The sequence below is a fragment of the Scleropages formosus genome, chromosome 9, assembly GCF_900964775.1.
Source record: "Scleropages formosus chromosome 9, fSclFor1.1, whole genome shotgun sequence".
Taxonomy (NCBI): Eukaryota; Metazoa; Chordata; class Actinopteri; order Osteoglossiformes; family Osteoglossidae; genus Scleropages; species Scleropages formosus.
The window spans coordinates 28,162,423-28,182,629 of record NC_041814.1 but is presented as its reverse complement, the minus strand read 5'-3'; the positions used below and the strand labels follow the sequence as shown (position 1 = coordinate 28,182,629).

At 48.8% G+C, this 20,207-nt stretch overlaps 1 protein-coding gene and 1 non-coding gene across 8 annotated transcripts in view; one reads left to right on the top strand and one right to left on the bottom strand.

Moving 5' to 3' along the window:
• Positions 1-8,096, bottom strand: part of kiaa1217 (KIAA1217 ortholog) — a 123,629-nt gene extending 115,533 nt beyond the window's left edge. For 4 of the 7 annotated variants that reach the window (XM_029255110.1, XM_029255111.1, XM_029255113.1 and 1 more), the window contains exon 1: positions 7,604-8,095. In XM_029255110.1, the coding sequence (XP_029110943.1) occupies positions 7,604-7,823 (220 nt within the window). In that variant the 5' untranslated portion in view covers positions 7,824-8,095. Of the gene's footprint in view, positions 1-7,603 lie in introns of all 7 variants that reach the window. The other 3 variants (XM_029255119.1, XM_029255118.1, XM_029255112.1) reach the window with 2 other exon arrangements.
• An 11,782-nt stretch (positions 8,097-19,878) lies between these two features.
• Positions 19,879-19,951, top strand: trnar-ccg (transfer RNA arginine (anticodon CCG)). The gene has a single exon. It is a non-coding gene; the product is annotated as a tRNA-Arg (tRNA).
• The last annotated feature ends 256 nt before the right edge of the window (positions 19,952-20,207 follow it).

Below are 20,207 nucleotides of genomic sequence, written 5' to 3'. Positions count from 1 at the left end.
CTGTCATCAGTTCACCGAAAAAATGTGCTGAGTCCAGAACGTTCCACTAAGCAACCAAACACACTGATCGCCAACTCTTTGTCTGTTTACACACTAGCAGCAGATGGTGTGTGGGCTGCTTTCGGTTCAGGTCTCAGCCCTATCCTTCTTTTCCTGAGAAATGGATCAACAGTGCTACAGTACAGGGTAAAAAAAGAAAACCCATTTGCCACTATGTGCTATTCAGGAGGGGTGATGTGATGGTGCGGCGGGTTTGGCCGGTGCCTTGCTATGTGGAGGGTCTGGGGTTTGGTCCTGCTCAGGACGCACGGCAGCTCTGCGTTTCTCCCTGCGTTTTCCTCCTCCAACATGCAGAGTAAAGACCTAGCAACCGACCTCTGTTCCTCCCCTGACTTACCTCGAAAGCCAAGCAGGTGTTCACGATGGGTCAGATTTGGCTCGGCACCTTGCACGCATGCATGCATGCTATTCAAGAGTAGACAACCATCTGAACACGCTGATGAAAAGTCCACATTGACCTCCCAGTGTTTAGCTGGGGCAGAACCAGTAAGACTGTGTAAGGGTCCACATTGAGTACCAGCACCGTGGTGAGCTCAACACGAAAGCCTCCTTATCACCCCGAAACGACCGTGCTTAGCGACTGGCCCTGGCTGCCGCTGAGTCGTAGCTGTTTGCGTGACAATTAGTTTTGACGAGGCCAGTTGCAGATTAATTTTCTTATTTATTCATTCATTATGGCTATTCATTATGGGGAAGCAGATATTTTCTTAGCAGGCAATTTGCTTATCTTATAGTTGTATAGGTCGTGCCAACTGCTCAGCTGGTCACCTTATGGAGTAAAATGTGATATAGTCTTTGCGCACCTTACAAAGGTAATTTCTTCCTGAAGAACCATTTGTAAAGTTAATTCTCATGTATCAAAGGTTTAATTAACATTACTTTCAATAGCACATTGATGGGCCCGAAAACTGACACCAATTAATGCTAAAATATCACCGAATCCCATCAAATTGGGTCCAATTGCATCAGCAGTTAACATTAATTATCGTAACACAACATAACAAGGCGGTTTCCTTTCAACAATTATTCGAAAACACACATACATACGATACTCAGCGTTTATGGTAAAAACCTTTGTTAGTGTTTATTTAACCTTTAATGGAAAAAACAAATCAGAACAGCAAAGACAAAAAAATCAATGAAAACAATACAACCGAGCCCCTATTCACCAAACAAATTGACATCACTTGGACAGCCCAAACGGGGACCACAATTACTGAGACTATAACAGGTGAAGCAAGCAAACAAGGGCTAATGGAGGTTGAGAGCACAACACAAACCAAACTGTAACTGTGAAGAAGAGTGCATAATGCCCCCAGTCTTGCAGCACTCAGCTGATACAAGGCATGCGAAATCTAAATTTGATCCTCATACGTACAAAGACATGCCCTGTAAGCCAACGAAGGGGAATTAAATAAAACTCCCCCTAAAATCAAATTCTCATGACCCAAATTGGTGTATCTCGGGGTATGACTGTATAGCAAAGCAACAGAGAACAGCAGCTACTAGCACCTAGGTGCCAAGGATCAATGTCAGTGGTCAGCTTCTTCCAGCAGAGGAACATCAGACACCCCAACCAAATTACAGTGCACATGTATACATACCATTATGGGAGTAACACCTCACAGCGCAACAACGTCAACATGTCGGCTAAAAATGGGTATGAAGTGGGTTAAAACAGCAGGTTAAAGCAGCCCAAACCACAGACTTGGCATAGCCTGCTGCCTCTAGGGCAGGAAGAGGGTGGGATTGAGCCAAAGGCATCTGCAGTCTATCAGTGGCTTTATACTATCCACAGCTGTGCGGTGAAGAGCTATTTGTTTCCATCGGGCCTGATACCACAAGGGGAAAAAAAACACTGTGGTGGTTCTTCTGGCTTTTGGCCAGACCATTACTCCTGACGGGACAGCAAAAAGATACACAGCCAAAGGGTGGGGAAAAATAAAGCACATTACCTCCTGATTTATACCCAGAGTACCATGGTGGCCTCTTGCAGGGCACAATGTGACACCTGAGTTTAGAGAAAGCACCTGAACAACAAAAGAGGAGCTTCTGGTGGATACTGACGAATGTATGGATTTTAGGAGAACCCAAAGTGCACACTTACGTATTGAAAGGGACCAAATAAGGAAAATTGAGTGTGTGGACATATTTAAAGCTGCTTGCTACATCAGTTTTGCTTGGATGCATTGATTTCACAGAGGCTTAAAATTTACGCATTCCTTTTAACAACACCGAAGATTCTGTAAAGCAATTTAGGTTGACTACTTTGTTCAATAAAACAATAGAATTTCAGTTCCATTGAAACGCGTAACCTCATGTCAGGAAGAACTCATTTTCCTTTGGTACTCCACGACTCATTGGACAGGCACAGTTTTTGTGAATCCCAGCATGACTGTGACCCACATAACAAAAACATATTTTCCCACATACGTCAAGTTTTACTCCACAAGCAAAACAAGCAAATTTGGGCACAGAGATATATAGAGAAAACAAATATAGGCCTGGACACTATATAAACACAAATAGTAGCTCATTCTTCTCATACCATCTACAGCTGTCCTTCTCACTGAGGTACACCCATTTAACAAATGCACAGAACAGACGATCGTGCAGTTTTGGTCTCAAGGCAATACGATAAATATGAGGAATGATGTCACAGAGCCCTGAGCTGCTGCCGGGATGAATCTAACAAACTGAAGGCGATAGATCGCCCTCAGCGTCCAAGAGGCAATCACTGAGATGCTCAAACTCATAGAAAGCCACCACTGAGGGTTACAGGGCAGACCGCTGACCTGTCTCTGGTCAACTATAAAGGACAGGGGCAAAGGCAGTGGAAAGACTGTTGCAAGGAATCTTCCACAGCTGGGGAGCAGGAATGTATCTGTAGGGTCCAACATGAACACAGTGTTACCCAAGTGTTTCCCACAGCACTGCCCTCTCCTCTCAAGCAAGGGCCTGCAAAGATCCAGCCATGACCGGATTGCTCCCATCATGTACGAAACACAGATGTTTTCCACGACTATTGGGTATCCCTTCTCAGCACAGCTCTAGCTTCTCACCACGTGGTGTTTTGTTACCTGAGCACTCCCATAGTTCACACTGCAACAGCAGACTAAGAGCTCTCTTTTCAGGGGTGAGGAAATGGGAACAAAGTGTCAAGTATCTTGCCTTCACTTTAATTTTCCTTCTTGAGCAATGCAATCTTTTAAAATCCCATTTAGAGCCAAAGGCTTGCTGCCAAATTAAAAGAAGAAGCTGGTGTTTGGAACAGATTAACAAGCGACATATGTTAACGTAGGGACAGCGACGTCCTTCCAGGGAACTTGGGTGACCTGATGACGGGTGCCAGGCCTGCTGCCCTGTCATGCTTTACGAATGGCTGATAAATGCAGATTAGCAGGAGGAAACGGCATGAGCCATACGAGTCCGTCATGGATCAGCAGGGCGATGCGGCATGACAGAGGCTGAGGTGAAAGGACAGGTAAATGCATGCCCCATTTGGAACGCGATGCAGGAGGGATGGTTATGCTATCACAGGATGTGCTGTCTGGATACCGCTCAAGCCCTCCCACCAAACCGCCTCCCCCAACCACTGGCATTCGTCAATACAAAGGACTGCAAAGAGTATCCAGATCTTTATCTAAGACGCGTTACGGGAAACAAAAATAAGTATATGCTCAATGAGTCGTGTAAGAACAAATCCTCTGATTAAACTCGTGTCTGCCTGAGGCACTCTGGGGTGGGGAGGGGTACTCAGACCTCATCAGCTGATGAGTAAATGGTCTGTTCTAGACAGTCGGGCCTTTCCTTGAATCTGCGGCTTGCATGAGTGCTTGAATGTGTCTCTACTTCCAACTCTATCTATCTATCTATCTATCTATCTATCTATCTATCTATCTATCTATCTATCTATCGGCACTTCCTTCTCTCAAAAGCCATATTCACTTCAGGGTATACAAAAGTGCATTCCACAACAGAAAAAGAGCATTAGATAGAGAAACAATTATAGAAGCACAGCTTGTTTGCTGGTACACATTGCTCTAGTAGCTGCCTATAGAATAGAGCTTTAGGGAGGAAATATGTGGATAATCATAGCAGATGCAAATTGACGTTGGCGATCAAGAGAGAAATGGGTCTGGGAGAGATGGGTTTTAAGACCTTTCTTGAGTGCTGGTAGAGATTGGGTCTGGGAGAGATGGGTTTTAAGACTTTTCTTGAGTGCTGGTAGAGATTCAGCAGGTCTGAGGGGCAGAGTGTTGATTTTTTTGGATTCTGATCGCAGATGTCATAACCAGTTTTGAAGTTGACACAGGCTAGTACAGAAAGTCAGCTGAGAAAGAAAAGAATAAGAAACACTTGGGAATAAATGCTTTTGTTAATTTAACGTTCATTTTCCCACTCAAAGTCCGTCGAATGAAGGAGCTCCAGAGAACCCCGACTTTTTAAGTCACCCTGTCAGTCTCGGAACAGAGGGCGCAGGTGAGGTCAGCCCTCCGGCTGCTGCTCCTCAGCTCACCGCTGGGTGGACTGATGGTCGAGAAACGCGGGAAGTCACGGGTCTCAGAGCTGGAACATGGCAATATTAACAGTTATCTTTTAATTAGCATACAAACAAATAATGACCTCAGCTGAATAATAAGGACATGAGCTAAAAGGGCAGCCAGTACCCTGATGCTGTGGCTGGGATAGGGACAGATTACCGCCGCACTGATATGCAGTGTGCTCTGCGAGCGTGAGGAAGGATTCCAGCATACTCATCATTTCTAGAAGCCCATGAGCTGCTGATCGCCCATAATCACTAGTCTCCCACATGGACGTGCACTTTTCAAAAACACCCTCGCTCACCACTAGGCTGGGAGCAGCTTGAGGAAAATCCCATTTGTCAGATGTTTTATTTTGCTTTTAATCTAGTATAACGGATCGGGCCCCTATCACCCCTTCAGTTGATGTTCAAGAGGCGGGTGGAGAAGTCTGAGGTCGAGGGGGGATGGGTCTGTAAGAGTGCCTTTCCGCTGAGTCAAACCCAGGATGCTCACAGGCTGTGGACGGGGAATTTACAGGTGATACGGGTGGCAGCTCCTTCTTACTGGAATGTAGGCAGTGTGGAACTGAGGGGTGGGGGTGGAGGGGTGGTTCGTATTTCCGGCATTCTGAACTCCCAGGATTACTTACAGCCCCGCCCACTTTAGGAAGCCCACCAGCTGGGACTCTGTCTCGACTGCATTGTGCGATCAGGGTGAGAACAACATGCAGACATAGAAACAGACAACCCGCAGGTCCTGCAGTCTGAGCCCCAGAGGAAAAGTCTCTCCCGCGTGTACGCCGGGTGCCACTAACAGTTAAGGAAGTTGAACTTTGAACAAATAAAAGGCATCAGAAGGTGAGGTTTTGTTGAACACATCGCTAATGAACATCCAACTGCATTCCAAAGGTGTAAAGGGAACTAAAAAACCTTGCGTAGTCCATCCATTCTTCGGTTATCAAAAATGACTTGTCTAGAGTAGGGTCATGGCATAGAGTAGGGTCATGGCGATCCAGAGCCTATCCTGGAAACATGGGGAGTGAGGCAGGGTACACCCTGAATGGAACACCAGTCCATCACAGGGCAATCGCACACGCTCTTTCACTAGCGCACACACACACACACACACGCACAAAACAGGCAATTTGTCACAAATACATCTGAAACACATGTGTGAACTGTAGGAGGAAACCAGAGCGCTCCAGGGAATCCCACGCGAGCATGGAGAGAACATGCGAACTCCACACAAAGTGAGCCCGATTCTAAACCAGACTCGAATGATATCGGCGAAAAAAATGCCTGGTATGCAATTAGACAGTGTGATAACGACAGATGAAGGACACATCAGTGTAAACGCATCCGTCCCGCGCACCGAACAGAGCGGAAGCGTGTTTGGTCTCCCTGCACTTTCTCAGCATTAACGAAAGGGTGGCGCCGCGTCCCTCCCACTCGTGAATCAGCCCTTCCTGGATTTCATCTTCCCCCACAGCCTGTCACTGAAACCCCCACAAAATCCTCCTATGGGAAACGCAAGGAGAATTCCCTCAGTCTCTGTCGCAGATCCTGTGCCGGAGAAGATCAATCTGAAAGATCTGCCTCCGTGTGCGACGCTTCGGAGAGGTGCATGCTGGGAGAAAAGTTATGATTTAGCAGAGGTGTATCTGTGTGTAAGTAATTCCGAGAGAAGGTCATTCCTCCTCCTCTTGGGGTCTTTCTTTTTTGGGGGGAGAGTTGGATTGCGATGCCAGCGAGGCCATAAGAGGAGTAACATACACATCTGGACGCTACTTTGGGGGATGGGGGGGGTCTGGGCTACCGCCCCCCCTCCCCCCCTCCCCCCCGCTGTCTTTAGAGGAGGAATTAGAGCACGTCGGAGACAGGACATCTGGTCTCCAGTAGGGACCTGCCTGGAACCTGTTTTACAGCAGGGGGTCTGGGGCTATAGGAATCAAGTTGCGGGTTGGGAAGGGGGCGTCTGGTAGCTGCAGGTATCTGTGATGTACAACAAAAAATGGCCAAATTCGGTATGGGAGACACATATCATCGTCACCTGAGTTGTTTCATGGGAATTTACAAAGAAACAGCAATTTGACCACATAAACTTGAACCTTCAAATAGCTGTCAGACAAAATGTACCAAAATGTAGAAGTTCATGGTTTAAACCTGTAAACCTGCACCACCGATGGTTTCGACCAATCACAACGAAGCACCCCACGGTTTAGACCTGTCAAATTACACCGCCCGATGGTTCAAACCTTTCCAGCTTTACTCCACCACGTGGCTGAGAGCCGGAACCGTCACATGGTTCAGACTAGAGCAGTAGAACCATTGTGCGGTCCGGACCAATCAGGCTGCGCCCCCTCCACAAGGTTTCGTCAACCCGTCCCGATCTTTGGCGTTTCCGACTTCATAAAACAGCACCGTGTCAACAGCCTCAGAATGACTGATGCATACACACACACACACACACACACACACACACACGCCATGCAGACCGAGGTTGATGGAGGGTCCCGAATGAGCCGAAAAGAATCACACAGGCTGCCTGCCGTCGCCCTCATTGTGTCAGATGAGGTCAGTGCCTAGATATCCACAGAAACCTGGTCCGCTTTTACATGCACACACACACACACGCACACAAACAATCCAGTAAATGTGCTGGCTGCATAAAAGTGCAGAGGCAGGTTTCCATGCGAGCACAGAGATTAATGCCAGCCGGCTGAAAGGGAACGTGATGATGAGAGGGAAGGAACTAATCAGTGCAGGAGCGACCCCCCAGCTTTAATCCGCACGCCACCGGGGGTGTGTATGTGTGTGTGTGTGTCGGGGGGGTTGCTGTCAGCCAGGAATGCTGCTGGCTCCGAGCCGCCAAGAACGAGACGGGTTTCCGCCGTAAAGAGACCGGAGCACATCGCAGTGGAGCGAGGAGGGGGCAGGATGCCAACGTGCCCCTCCCAAACTTAACAAAGAGCGAATCAGACCTGCCCGGTCCCGGGCGGAGGTGGGTTCGGCTCCTACCTTTGGACGGGGAGGTCTTCCTCCGGGATTCGGGGTTCTCCTGCGGGGGACGGCCCGAGGATTTGTGCTTGAGCAGGTTCCCATCGCTGCCGGCCCGCATCAGCTTCTCCCCGATGCTCACAGCTCGCACCCGTCCCCCCGAGCTCTCCTTCCTGGGTGAGGGCAGTTTAGAGGGGGCCCCTGCAGCGGGGGGCCCGGCCAGGCGCGACGGTTTGGACATCGCCGGCCTCCTGCGACCAGCCCTAACGCGCCCTTCCAAAGAGGCGCGTTAGGACTGCGCCCCGCGTCTCGTTCTCGGCACGTCCCAGCTGGGGAGAGCGACAGGAGGATGTGGGTTCGAGGCTAAGCGGCTAAGTGCCTGCTGGAAGGTGCTCGCTGCAGTGACCCTGTTGCCCCCCGCAGGTGTGGGACACACGCAGACAGGTTCCTTTTCGAAGTCAGCGCACGACTCCCTCTGCCATACCTCTATGCTCTCCTCCGGTCCTCCCCCTACGGCTCTCTGTCTCTCTCTCCCCCGCTGTCTCGTCCACTCCCTCACCGCTCTCTCGTCCTTTTCTCCCTCTTCCTCTGTCCTCACTCGCTCCCTCTCTCTCTATCTCTGCCCCTCGTTCTCCCACACTTCCCTCTTTCCATCCCCCCGTGCTGCTGTCTCCTTCTCCTTCCTTCTATCACTCTCTCTCTCTCTCTCTCTCTCTCTCTCTCTCTCTCTCTCTCCCCCCCCCGTAGAGCGGGTCCTCTGTCCGCTTTCCTCATGCGCTATGCCTGTAAAGCAGGGCCTGGAATTCCAACCTGACACCACCTCCCCAGGTAAACGGCTTGGGGGCCAATCCACAGACCCACGGTCCCACTCCAGCAGCTCCACCCCCTACCGGCTCGCCACACACACTCCGGAAAGAGACCTCCAGCCGGTGTAGACGGCGTGTTGTGGGGCGAGGGGGGTGAGACGTGGTCGAGGCGATCGGCGCTGGCGCGGGACCGAGCAGGCGAGGAGGGGGCCCTGCAGAGCAGCATTACCGCGGTAAAACCGGCACGGACCACCCAGGCGGTGTCTGACCCTCAGCTGCGCGGCACCATATGCAGGTCTGCGCCCGACCCCCTCCCCAGAGGGATGCTCCCGCTCACATGTCCTCGGGACGCAGTCGTCCCCGCGCGGCATTTCGCCAACACCGCAAAAACGCACAAATGTCACCAAAACAATCCATATTTGTCCTCGCACACAACACCGTACCGCCGAGCCGCAGGAACATATCCCCTTCAACGATATTCGACCCGACGGGCCGCGTGAAACAACGCAAAGTGTCTGCGAAGGAGGACGGTCGAGGTGATTTGTGTCAAGCGCGCACGTTAAACGGTTATGGGAACAGACACGGAACGACAGCGGACGGGAGGAATCTGAGCGCCGTGTGACATTCGGGTGAATCACCGAGGAGATTCTTCCAGAACATGCCGCGCTTTGTTTACGGTGGGGGTGGGGGTTGCGTCGCAAGGACTACCGAAAAGGAACGCGACCGCTCGGAAGGGCACTTTGTAAACACGGTCTATCTTTTCAAACCGGTACGGTTCACTCGAAGCCGCGGAGCGCGAACAGGTTGCGCCCTCCCCCGCGGCCGTGGTAAAGGAAAGACACATTCCAGATGTGATACACACTATCTACACGGAGCCTCGCTTTCCCAAACCCGCCGTGTTTACACGCTGGCTGCTAGGGAGCAGTTCAGGTTAGCAACTGCGACCTAGTCTTTCGTCGCTGTTAAGATGCTCTCCAGATATAGTTATTATCACTTCTTACATTTTTTATGAGCTTAACACACACTCCTACTGGCTGTAACACACACAGCTCGCCAGGGTGCCCTCGGCCTCTTTCGGAGGCACCGTGTTTTTGCCGAGCCGAAGCGGGTTAAGTTCCTCGCCGCAGCGTCCGGGAGCGGGACCCCTCCGGCTGTCTCTAAGCGAAACGTCCGCATCCTTTGCATCGTCTTTCCGCGCCATTTCCTCTGGGGCCAAAAAAGTGTCCGTCTAGTTATTCTTGCTATTAGCTGATGATTTTTCTCCGGAGTAACTTTCAATGGTAAGGCAATTACTGTGATTTACCCATTTATGCAGCTGGGCAATATTTACTGTTTCAGTACAGGGTAAGTATCTTGATCTATCTATTTATCTGCTTCCGACTGGGTCATGAATAAAGTGTGAAATGTTAGACTCGACATCCGTATCAGGTTTGAGGTTTAATACCCAATTGAGGACTGGAACCCAGAAGGACCAGTTTTAGAGGGCAGTGTAGCAGTGAGATGGGCTAAAATGCTGCGTCACCCTCATCTGGCACAATGGACCCAACCGTCGTTCTTATCGCCTGCACCAGAGTGACTCAAACCAGCCAAAAGAACGGGAAAAAAACCACTAGACCATGGGGTCGGTCTGAGAGATCATGGATTAATGAGCACTACCGACAGGTCACTGGTTTACACTGCCTCTAAACCCAAGCAGACACAGAGAGAGGCCCTGGAGAGCGTTTTTAATCCCATATCCCCAGTTGCTGTTGCGGCATGGATGGATGACATGCCACTCCAATGCCACAGGGCATGCTGATGCTGGCCATGAGACCATGCAACACCGCGGTTGGTCGAGGGATTCGAAAACACAAACCGCCCTCCCCATTAGACAATTGCACCATCTGGATACGGCCAACATCCACTCAACTTTATCATACCGACATTCGAAAGTGCTAGACGGCGGTGGGCGGCTTTTTGGCGTGACCCACATAAGGACAAGGGCCGGGGCTCATTTGCGTGGCGGGTCGTCCTCCTTGGCCAGGGAGATCTCCAATAGGAGACGAGCACAGTCCCCAGGGGGTCTGCTCCAGCCAATCACCGCAATGCGCCAGAGCGACGGGTTTGGACTCGGCAGACGTGCATCGCTGTGCAAGCGGCACCAATCAACAACCACCACCCACCCCCCACCCCCCCCCACTGAGACTCGCGCTCCCGCTAAAATAATGGAAATGAAAATATTGTGTGATGCGTTCGCCTAAAGAGGATTCCCGCGATAAAGACAGCGGGCCTCCATAAGTCACTCTCCTTATCGGCCTCTACATGAATATGCGAGTCATGTGACTCGACCGAGAGGCAGGAGGCAGAGAAATCCTCTTACGGTAAACATCTCGGCAAAACTCTGCCCTTATGGAGCGGCTGCGTTGCGGCGTCTCCCGCATTGTGTTTTGTCGAGACTCCCCGTCCGTGTTCTTCTGCTCTGCTCTGCTCTGCCAGATTAACGTATTTCTGCGTACACGCGCGCGGACACACGCCAGTTCGGAAGCACGCTGCCTCCTCATTTCGCAAACAGTGGGGTTATGAGTATTTGATGATGCTAACTGTTCCCGGAGTACTTACTTATTTGAACCCACGCAATTTTAAGCCGTCCGCTTTCTGCATTTCCTCTTCGGTTGAGCAAACAGGACCCGCGTTTCCCCTCCAAGACAATAGATGGCAATAAAGAGCTGCAAAGCAGAAGAGGAGCGTGGGAACGCTGTGATTCAACTCACTTCCACAGTGTTTATAGCTTGTGTCCGTCACTCCCGAGTGGGATGGGATGCATATTTACGGGATGAATGAATCAACAATCTGGACTAAATAGTTTGTGGAGATTGCATATTTTGAAGTACGGATGCTCCTCGACTAACGATGGGGTTATGTCGTAAATGGAAAAATCGTAAGTCGAAAAGAATACAGTCCCGCAGCTACCGAACATCATAGCCCGGCCTAGCCTACCTCAAACGTGCTCGGAAAATATGCCATAGCCTACAGCTGGGCTAATTTAAGCAGGAAACACACATGGGCGTTTAGCAAACACGATAGGATGCGAAAACACAAAAAAACATTTTCAACACAGTATCGGTTGTTTACTTCTGGTTGTTTACACCCGTTGGCGTGATCGTTGCAGAGATTGCGAGTGCGGTTGAGCGGATGCCTCGGCTCGCTGCCGTCGCCCAGCATCGGGAGAGAGCATCGTATGCGCGTGTCGCAAGTGGGGGAACAGATCGAAATTCAAAATTCGAAGTACGGATTCTACCGAATGCGTATCGCTATCATACCATCGTAACTTCGAAAAATCTTCAGTCAAACCATTGTAAGCAGAGGAGCATTTGTAGTTTTAAATCGGTTTTAATTTTAAAGCAGCTAAAATTTTTTTAAAAATTTTACGACAAAATAGTACTTCAAAGGGTTTATTTACTATGGTGATTTCCTACACTTCACCAGCAATTAATCTCTACTACGACGTTACTGATAGTGACTACGGCAAAGTGACTTCGGAATTACGAAAAACGTCATTTGCAAACACACTTCCGGTTGCGTTAGTAAGCTGTGGTACCCAAGCACACACCCCGACACACGCTTTCGCACTCGGTCTCATGCAACAGCATGTATTTAGCCTCATACACAAACACAACTAAAGGGAGAGACATAAGTGAAACAGCACTTGAAAGTGTACCCTTACACACGGGACGCATACATTGGGATGCGTCAACAGCTTCAGAGAGGCATGTGCACTGAGACCAGGCTCTCACACGCAGCATCGCCACACATCGGGCCATCTGCTCCGCCAGTCGGCAACTATGCGACATTAACCACCTGGGGTCCGGACCACTGGCACCTGGGGACCAACCGTTGGACCTGTCACAACCACATGAGTCAGGGCTACACCCAGCAACATGAACCCCTGAACCATGGGTACCCCACCTGCAGGATGCCTCCCACACACACACACACACACACTCAGCCGTTACAGCTCTGAGGTGTTCAGGTCATGTTGACCAGAGTTTGCGGGGGGCCAAGAAGAGACTGGCAGGACTTGCTTTGCTTTGGAGTGTCAGAGTACCTCGCTCTGTGTGCGCGCGTGTGCCTGGCTCCTATTTCACAGCTTTGTACTTTGTTTTTCAACACGGTAAACTGTTAGAAGCTTCACTAGAGAGGATGTCCCCCAAAAAGTAATTTCCTTTGTCTTAATTTTCAATCAGCTCATTCAGAAGAACCCAAACAGGCAAAAGCTCTCAGCTTCTTAATGAGTTTTGCTGCGATTCGGAGTTTAACGCATTAATGCAGAACTCACTCACTCATCCCCCAAATGACAGAAAAAACAAGTGTGTGTGTGTGTGTGTGTGTATGCATGCCACCCAATGATAAACACCATAATAAAGACATTTCTACAGTAGCAAATTTAAAAAAAAAAAAAAAAAAACAACATTCTATGCTCCAAGTGATCCAAAGTGCACATATCATACAGTGAGAGCAGCTGCTTTGAAGAAGAACCTGCATTGAGGCCCTTCATGTACAACATGGTGTAATTTATGGCCCCGTGTAATTGAAGACTGCTTTAAAATGAAAGGAAAAATATGCGGCGCTTCAAAGCTGAGAAGCGGAGAGCATTTACCACCCCCATCACCCCACCCTCCGCCGAATCAGAGCCATGCAACAAATGGTCCTCTTTCATATACTTGTTAAATCGCAACCCAAAATCTGCTTTTTATTACGTTAGGGAATGTATCTCGAGTATTTCTAAATGTCTGCTGAGAAAATATATTTTATGGCTGTAGTTCACACCAGGAGCTCCCTTGACGAATTTGGGATTGACTCAAGTGTCTACATTCCCTCTGCTTCAAAAGTTATCATTTGAAGTGCATCATAATTCTAATGAATTCTGGAAGATTTTAACAATGTAAAATATTTTATACATACATGTACTATATTTTATATATATATGTAGTATATGCATATATACAGTACTGTATATATTACCTGTATGTACTGTACTGTATATATATATATATATATATATATATATAATATAGTACAAAATTGCCATCCCAGCTAAATACTGTAAATCTTACTGTATAGTACAGTTTGCCCTTGAACTGTATTTACCTGCATCTGCATGTGTTTGAATGAATGAATGAATGAATGAATGAATGAATGAAGCCTTTTCAATCCCCGAGCAGCATACAAATATAAAACACACATACATACATAGGACATAAATACAGTGACAAAACAGATTAATAAGTATAAAAATAAAAAAAGAAAAACTAATAAAAATAAAAAAATATATTTGCACGGTAGGGGGGTGGAGTGGCGCAGTGGGTTGGACCACAGTCCTGCTTTCCGGTGGGTCTGGGGTTCGAGTCCTGCTTGGGGTGCCTTGCAGTGGACTAGCGTCCTGTCCTTGGTGTGTCCCCTCCCCCTCCGGCCTTACGCCCTGTGTTGCCGGGTTAGGCTCCGGTTCCCTGCAACCCCGTATGGGACAAGCGGTTCAGAAAATGTGTGTGTGTGTGTATATTTGCGTGTCCTCACTATACTGGTTCTGTCTATCCTGTTTCGACCCCGCTCTGTTCTGCTTTTAATTGAAATACACACACACACACACATTTTCAGAACCGCTTGTCCCATACGGGGTCACGGGGAACCGGAGCCTACCCGGCAACACAGGGCGTAAGGCCGGAGGGGGAAGGGGACACACCCAGGACGGGACGCCAGTCCGCCGCAAGGCACCCCAAGCGGGACTCGAACCCCAGACCCACTGGAGAGCAGGACTGTGGTCCAACCCACTGCGCCACCGCACCCCCCTCTTTAATTGAAATAATAATTAAAAAAAAAAAAAAAAACAGCGACCAGCGCTGCACGCGGCTTCTGTCGGGCCCTTCAACCGACGGCTGTCAGGCTCCCGCATGGACAACAGACAGCACGTCTCATTTTGAAGGACAGCTGCCACTTGGGTGTTCGTGCGAGATATTCTGGAATAAAGGGAGAAGAACGAAACTCCGTTTGTGTGCATTGTGACGGCGGAGGCCTCAGAATCCACCGCGATATTTACCCCCGCCTCCGTCACCATTTACCGTCTCAGCCATTTATTGCCAGCGTCCCAAAATAGATACGCCTTCTCCCCTCTCGGAACCGGAAAGCTTAATCCTCGCTTGTTTTCCTCAGTCCGCCGGTTAAGGATAATGTCTTTAAAACAATGCACGTAATTACATTTCAACAGCGTATTTAATTGCCTACGCCGAACTCCTCGCGGTGTGTGATAGATCCAGGGCTGGAACCAAATCCACTGTAAACAGACTGTAATGTCAAAGCTGTTTTCTGGAAACTTCTTTTCAGCCGAAAACAAACGTCCTCCCCTGTCCAGGTCTACGAGCACCGTCCATATCCGAGTCCTGTAAAATGCATTATGCGCCACTGATTGCCATTAGGAGCGCAGAGACTAAACAAATTCATCACTGATAAATCACAGTAAGATAAAGCCCGACAGGTAAAAAAAAGGTGTAAAACTGACAAATTGTGCAAAACTGCAAGGTGTGAGAATAGAAAAATAATACGTTATAATAATAACTATTAATTAAGGATGGTGGAAATGTGCATCGTTAGGCCCACGGTGTGTCAGGAGTTGGATGGTGGACTAATTTGTTACTGTTGAACAGCTTGGAAGCAGAAACACGGTAATTCAAAGGAGTCTGGGGCGCAGCAGTCAAAAAGGTCAGAGGGCAACTTTGGGAACCAGTGTGGGTCTTTCTGTGAAATCCCTTAATGAGTCAATGTCAGTGTCAATGCGCGAGCGCACACACACACACACACACACACACACACACACACACACGCACACACACACACACACACACAGAGACACCTGAGGCCCAGTCTTTCTATGTCGTGAGTCGGTCTTCCCCGATGTTGAAATAACCTCATTACCAGGCTCACTGTGTGGAGTTTGCATGTTCTCCCCATGTCTGCATGGGTTACCTCCAGGTGCTCTGGTTTCCTCCCACAGTCCAAAGACATGCTGTTTAGGTTCACCCATAGTGTGTGAGTGACAAAGAAGGTGTGTTCCACTGATGTATGGATGAGTGACCCATCGTAAGTAGTGTATCTAGCAGTGTAAGTCATTAACTTGATCAAGGGTAATACAGCAAGAACAGGGATGTGAATCCAAAACCTTCTGAATGCAAGGCGACAGCATGAACCGCTGTGGCACCACATGTATGTTTCAGAAATGAATTCAAACTGCAAAATAAAATGACACAACAATAAAATTAAAGAAAAACAAAATGTGAAAAATACAACATCCTTCAAGCTGCAGGGCACCATGGCGTCGTGATCAGGGGGCTTCAGGCCTCGCTGCCACTGCGGTTGTAAGCGAGAAGAAGGGGGCTGGAATGTCACTTAAGAGCAGCCCAGGTGAGTCATGCGCGATTACCTGTGCTCAGACAAAAACCTCCCCTGCTGCTCTGAGTCACTCTGCCAAGAGGGTACGTGTTGAAGGAATCAAAGGTCTCCCAGGGGTGTAGCAACATCTGCTCATGGTGTGTGTTTCAGTGGTTTCCTCTACAGCCTCACTTCATATTATTATCAGTTATTATTCACCTGACCCCTTACCTTTCACCATGGTGCCTTAGAAGGTTATATGTCAATCTACTTAGATCTGACACTTTTCTCCAAAGCAACTGACAATTATTTACCCAGGTGATTTTACTGGAGCATTTTTGGGTAAGTAATATGCTCAAGGGCCCTACAGCTGGGATTCAAACCTGTAACCCTTAGGTTCAAAGACAGCAGCTCTAACCGGTACAATACCAGCTGCCTCACTTCCAAGTAGTTCTCTTTTTAGTCACTTTTACTGTGTCAGTTCAGGGTAAACACCTTGATCAAGGGTCCTGCAGCAGTCAGATGAATTGGAAGCTGGTTCCTTCAGCAGCTCTAACCGATACGGTTATTCAAGTGATGCTTGACTTACAGCGTTAATCTACCTGCCACCATTATTTACCCATTTGTACAGCTGAGTAGTTTCACTGATGCAACACAGGGTAAGTACCTTGCACAAGGATACTATAGCTTGAGGTGGGTTTCAAACCTGCAACCTTTGGGTCCAAAAAGCAGCAGCTCTAAGCACTGCACTACCAGCCAGCTGAACATCAACCTTAAATATGTTCAGCAGCATTCCTCCATCTTGAACCTGCAGCCTCCTGTGATAAGGCTCACTTGGCCTCAGATGTTTCCCCTTACCTTTCTACATCTTCATGGATCAACACACACACCGTCTGAAATGTTTGCCCCATACGGGGTCGCTAGGAGCCGGAGCCCAACCCAGCAACACAAGGCACAAGGCTGGAGGGGGAGGGGACACACCCAGGACAGGACGCCAGTCCGCCGCAAGGCACCCCAAGCGGGACTTAAACCCCGGACCCGCCGGAGAGCAGGACGAGGTTCAACCCACTGCGCCACCGCACCCCCCTTGGATCACCACTGTTCAGTAACATTTCTCAACCTTGGTGACTTGTTGGATCTCCTCATACCAAGAGCTGTAACTGAATCCAGATTAGAAACGTCTTGTTGTGTAGAACCTTTTTCTGAAACAACCCTGAAGCACACACAGGGCAGCAAATTTATCCAGGGTTTCCTTTCGACTTGTCAAGGTGAGGGTGGTGGTGGAAGCAGGTTGAGTTTTTAGGCCCAAACCTTCCTATCTCCAGCCACGGTCTCCAGCTCCTCTTGGGGGATCTTCAGGTGTTCCCAGGTCAGTTATTAGATAGGATTTCTCCAGCGTGTCCTGGGTTTGCCCCCAGGATCTCGTCCAAGTAGAATGTGCCCGGAATTACTCCAGCAGGAGCCGAGCAAGGGGCATTCCTACATTTAATCAACTTGCTCCACAGTGGAGACGAAACAGTTTTGTCGGAGTCCTGGTACCCCGTACTCCGCACACCTTCCCTTGGCACATGCCGAGTGACATGGCCATACGCTTTTCCCAAGTCCACACAGCACATGTGGACTGGCTTAGCGTGTTCCCAGCACTCCCACTAATAGCTGTGACACGGATAAGCGCTGATCCACTGTTTGGCGACCACAGTGAAACCCACTTTGTTCCTCCTGAATGTGAGGCTCAGCAATGGGGCGGAGTCTGCAGTACCATGGCATTATGTTTGCAGCAGCTGGAAAACACCATCATCTAGTTCCCTTGCTCTCCTTCCATGCAACATTGAATATATACACGCACACACACACACACACACACACACACACAGAGTCTAAAACCACTTGTCCCAAGTGGAGTCGCAACGAGCCAGAGGCTTACCCAGCAACACAAGGCGCAAGGCTGGAGGGGGAGGGGTCACACCCAGGACGGGACACCAGTCTGTCACAAGGTAACCCACGTAAAACGTGTTACTCCAGCAGCAGAGTCATAAATCCCATGTTTACCGTGTCTCTTGACTACATCGGGGCTATACCATTTAGGCTTGTATAAATACACTTTGTAATCGAGGCTATACCTTTAGGTTTGTATAAGTACACTCTATGATGTTCACACAATGACAAAATCACTCTCAGAAAAAATCATTCTCAGAATGTTTCCCTGTTGTTAAGCGACGCATGTCTGCATATACACACACACACTTTCAGAAGCGCTTGTCCCATACGGGGTCACAGGGAACTGGAGCCTACCCAGCAACACAGGGCGTAAGACCAGAGGGGGAGGAGACACACCCAGGACAGGACGCCAGTCCGCCGCAAGGCAGCCCAAGCAGGACTTGAACCCCAGACCCAGCGGAGAGCAGGACCCGGTCCAACCCACTGCACCACTGCGCCACTGCGCCCCCTCTCTGCATATACATATATATATATATATATCTCAGTAATAAAGCCATAAATCAGTTGACCAGACTCCAACAGCACACTGCCCCCTGCTGGCTTGGGGGTATTATGGACAGTTCATCTAGTGTTGAGAAAAGTCACATACACACACACACACATTGTCCCAAGCAGGGTCACAGCAAGCTGGAGCCCAACACAGGGCACAAGGCTGGAGGGGGAGGGGACACACCCAGCATGGGATGCTAGTCCGTCACGAGGCACCCGAAGTGGGACTCAAACCCCGGACCCACCAGAGAGCAGGACCCGGCCAAACCCGCTGCACCACCATGCTCCCCTGGAGGAAAATCACTGCAGCTGTAATTGAACAGCTGCCTAAGTTCCGCTCAAGGTGTCCGATAAGCTAATAAATGAAATGACAATCATACAGCGATAAAAACCACATGGACGGGTACGAGTGTGAGTGCAGAGACAAAGATGAGGAGCAGATTGCCGATCAAACATCTGCTGGTTAGAAATCCACTTAAAAGAGGCCAGCCTAAATTTAATAGAATCCATCTCTCTCGAAATAAATAATGCAACATTTTTGTCCCAGACAGACAACGCCTTGTTCTAGTATTGTCATTTGCGTATGAATAATTCCGCGTCGCTGAATACAGATTGAAGACATCCCTCACAGTCTCATTCAATGCAAATCCATACAGTGGACAATGTGCCCTTTGACTTTTCAGACTTTCACATAATGAGATGCTATAAACCACACACACACTTCCTCAATGCATAAAGTCTGCTGGACCCAGTTCACAAAAACGTGAATACACCCGCTGATAACCTCACTTACATTTTCATTGTGAGTAATGTATTATGATTCTGTTTCATGATTTTTTTTTAATTATTATTACAAAAAGAACCCAGGAAATAGTTTATATATGAATCTGCAATATTCTCAGGTGATTTTGCAGAAGATTTAGGGAAAGGTCTTGTTCTGGGATGATCAGGCCTATGCATGAACTTGCAGAAGTTAGGTATTTATTCACTCATTTATTGGCTGCTTTTCTTCACAGTGACGCATAATGATTATTGTGTAGTATTTAGCTGACACCTTCACCCAAGGTGACCTACAGTGCTGGATACACTGAAGTCCCCGCCATCACTCACCCGCTCACACAGCGGAGTGATTCGACACGCATTACGGGCTACTCGAAGTCACCAGTTCACTTGCAGCACAAGCAATTGGACTGTGGGAGGAAACCAGAGCACCCAGCGGAAACCTACAAAAGCACAGGATAAGCATGCAGACTCCACAGTCACTGAGGAGGGAGTGGACCCACATGCACCCACCCAGGCCAGGTAGTGTGAGACACCAGTGATACCCACTGCACCACTGTGCTGCCTTGTTGCATGTTGGAGAAATTGTAGGGTGATATCAAAGCACAAAATATGCACAATTTCCCACAGATGTTACAGCATGATGCTGACGTAAGTAGCCCCTTGAACTGAACCGGGACCTGCTATGCGTCAATCCACAATCACACCTTAATGGAGTATAATACCACAGTACAAATCAGAGGCACGGTACAATGCAAAATTATACAGTTGCTAATTAACAGAACACTACTGACTTCCTAGAAGTAAGCACACTTAAGAAGTACCAACCCAGTGGCCTAATGGATAAGGCATCAGCCTCCGGAGCTGGGGATTGTGGGTTCGAGTCCCACCTGGGTTGTTGGCTTCTGTCTGTCTGTATTACAGAAGGAGTGGGGAAGAAAACCCTATCTCAAGGCTTTCAGAATCAAAGCCTACTAATCTCACACATATATTTCTTCACAGACAGAGCTGGTTATGGGTTCAACTCCCATCCAGCAATGTTCCTTTATAGGGATCTAGGTGACAGCTTGATTGCTCTCACATACGACCTTTGATTCTGTTAAAGTACAACACCGGATGTTGCACTGCTCAGGTGGAAAGACGTGCAGCAGTTA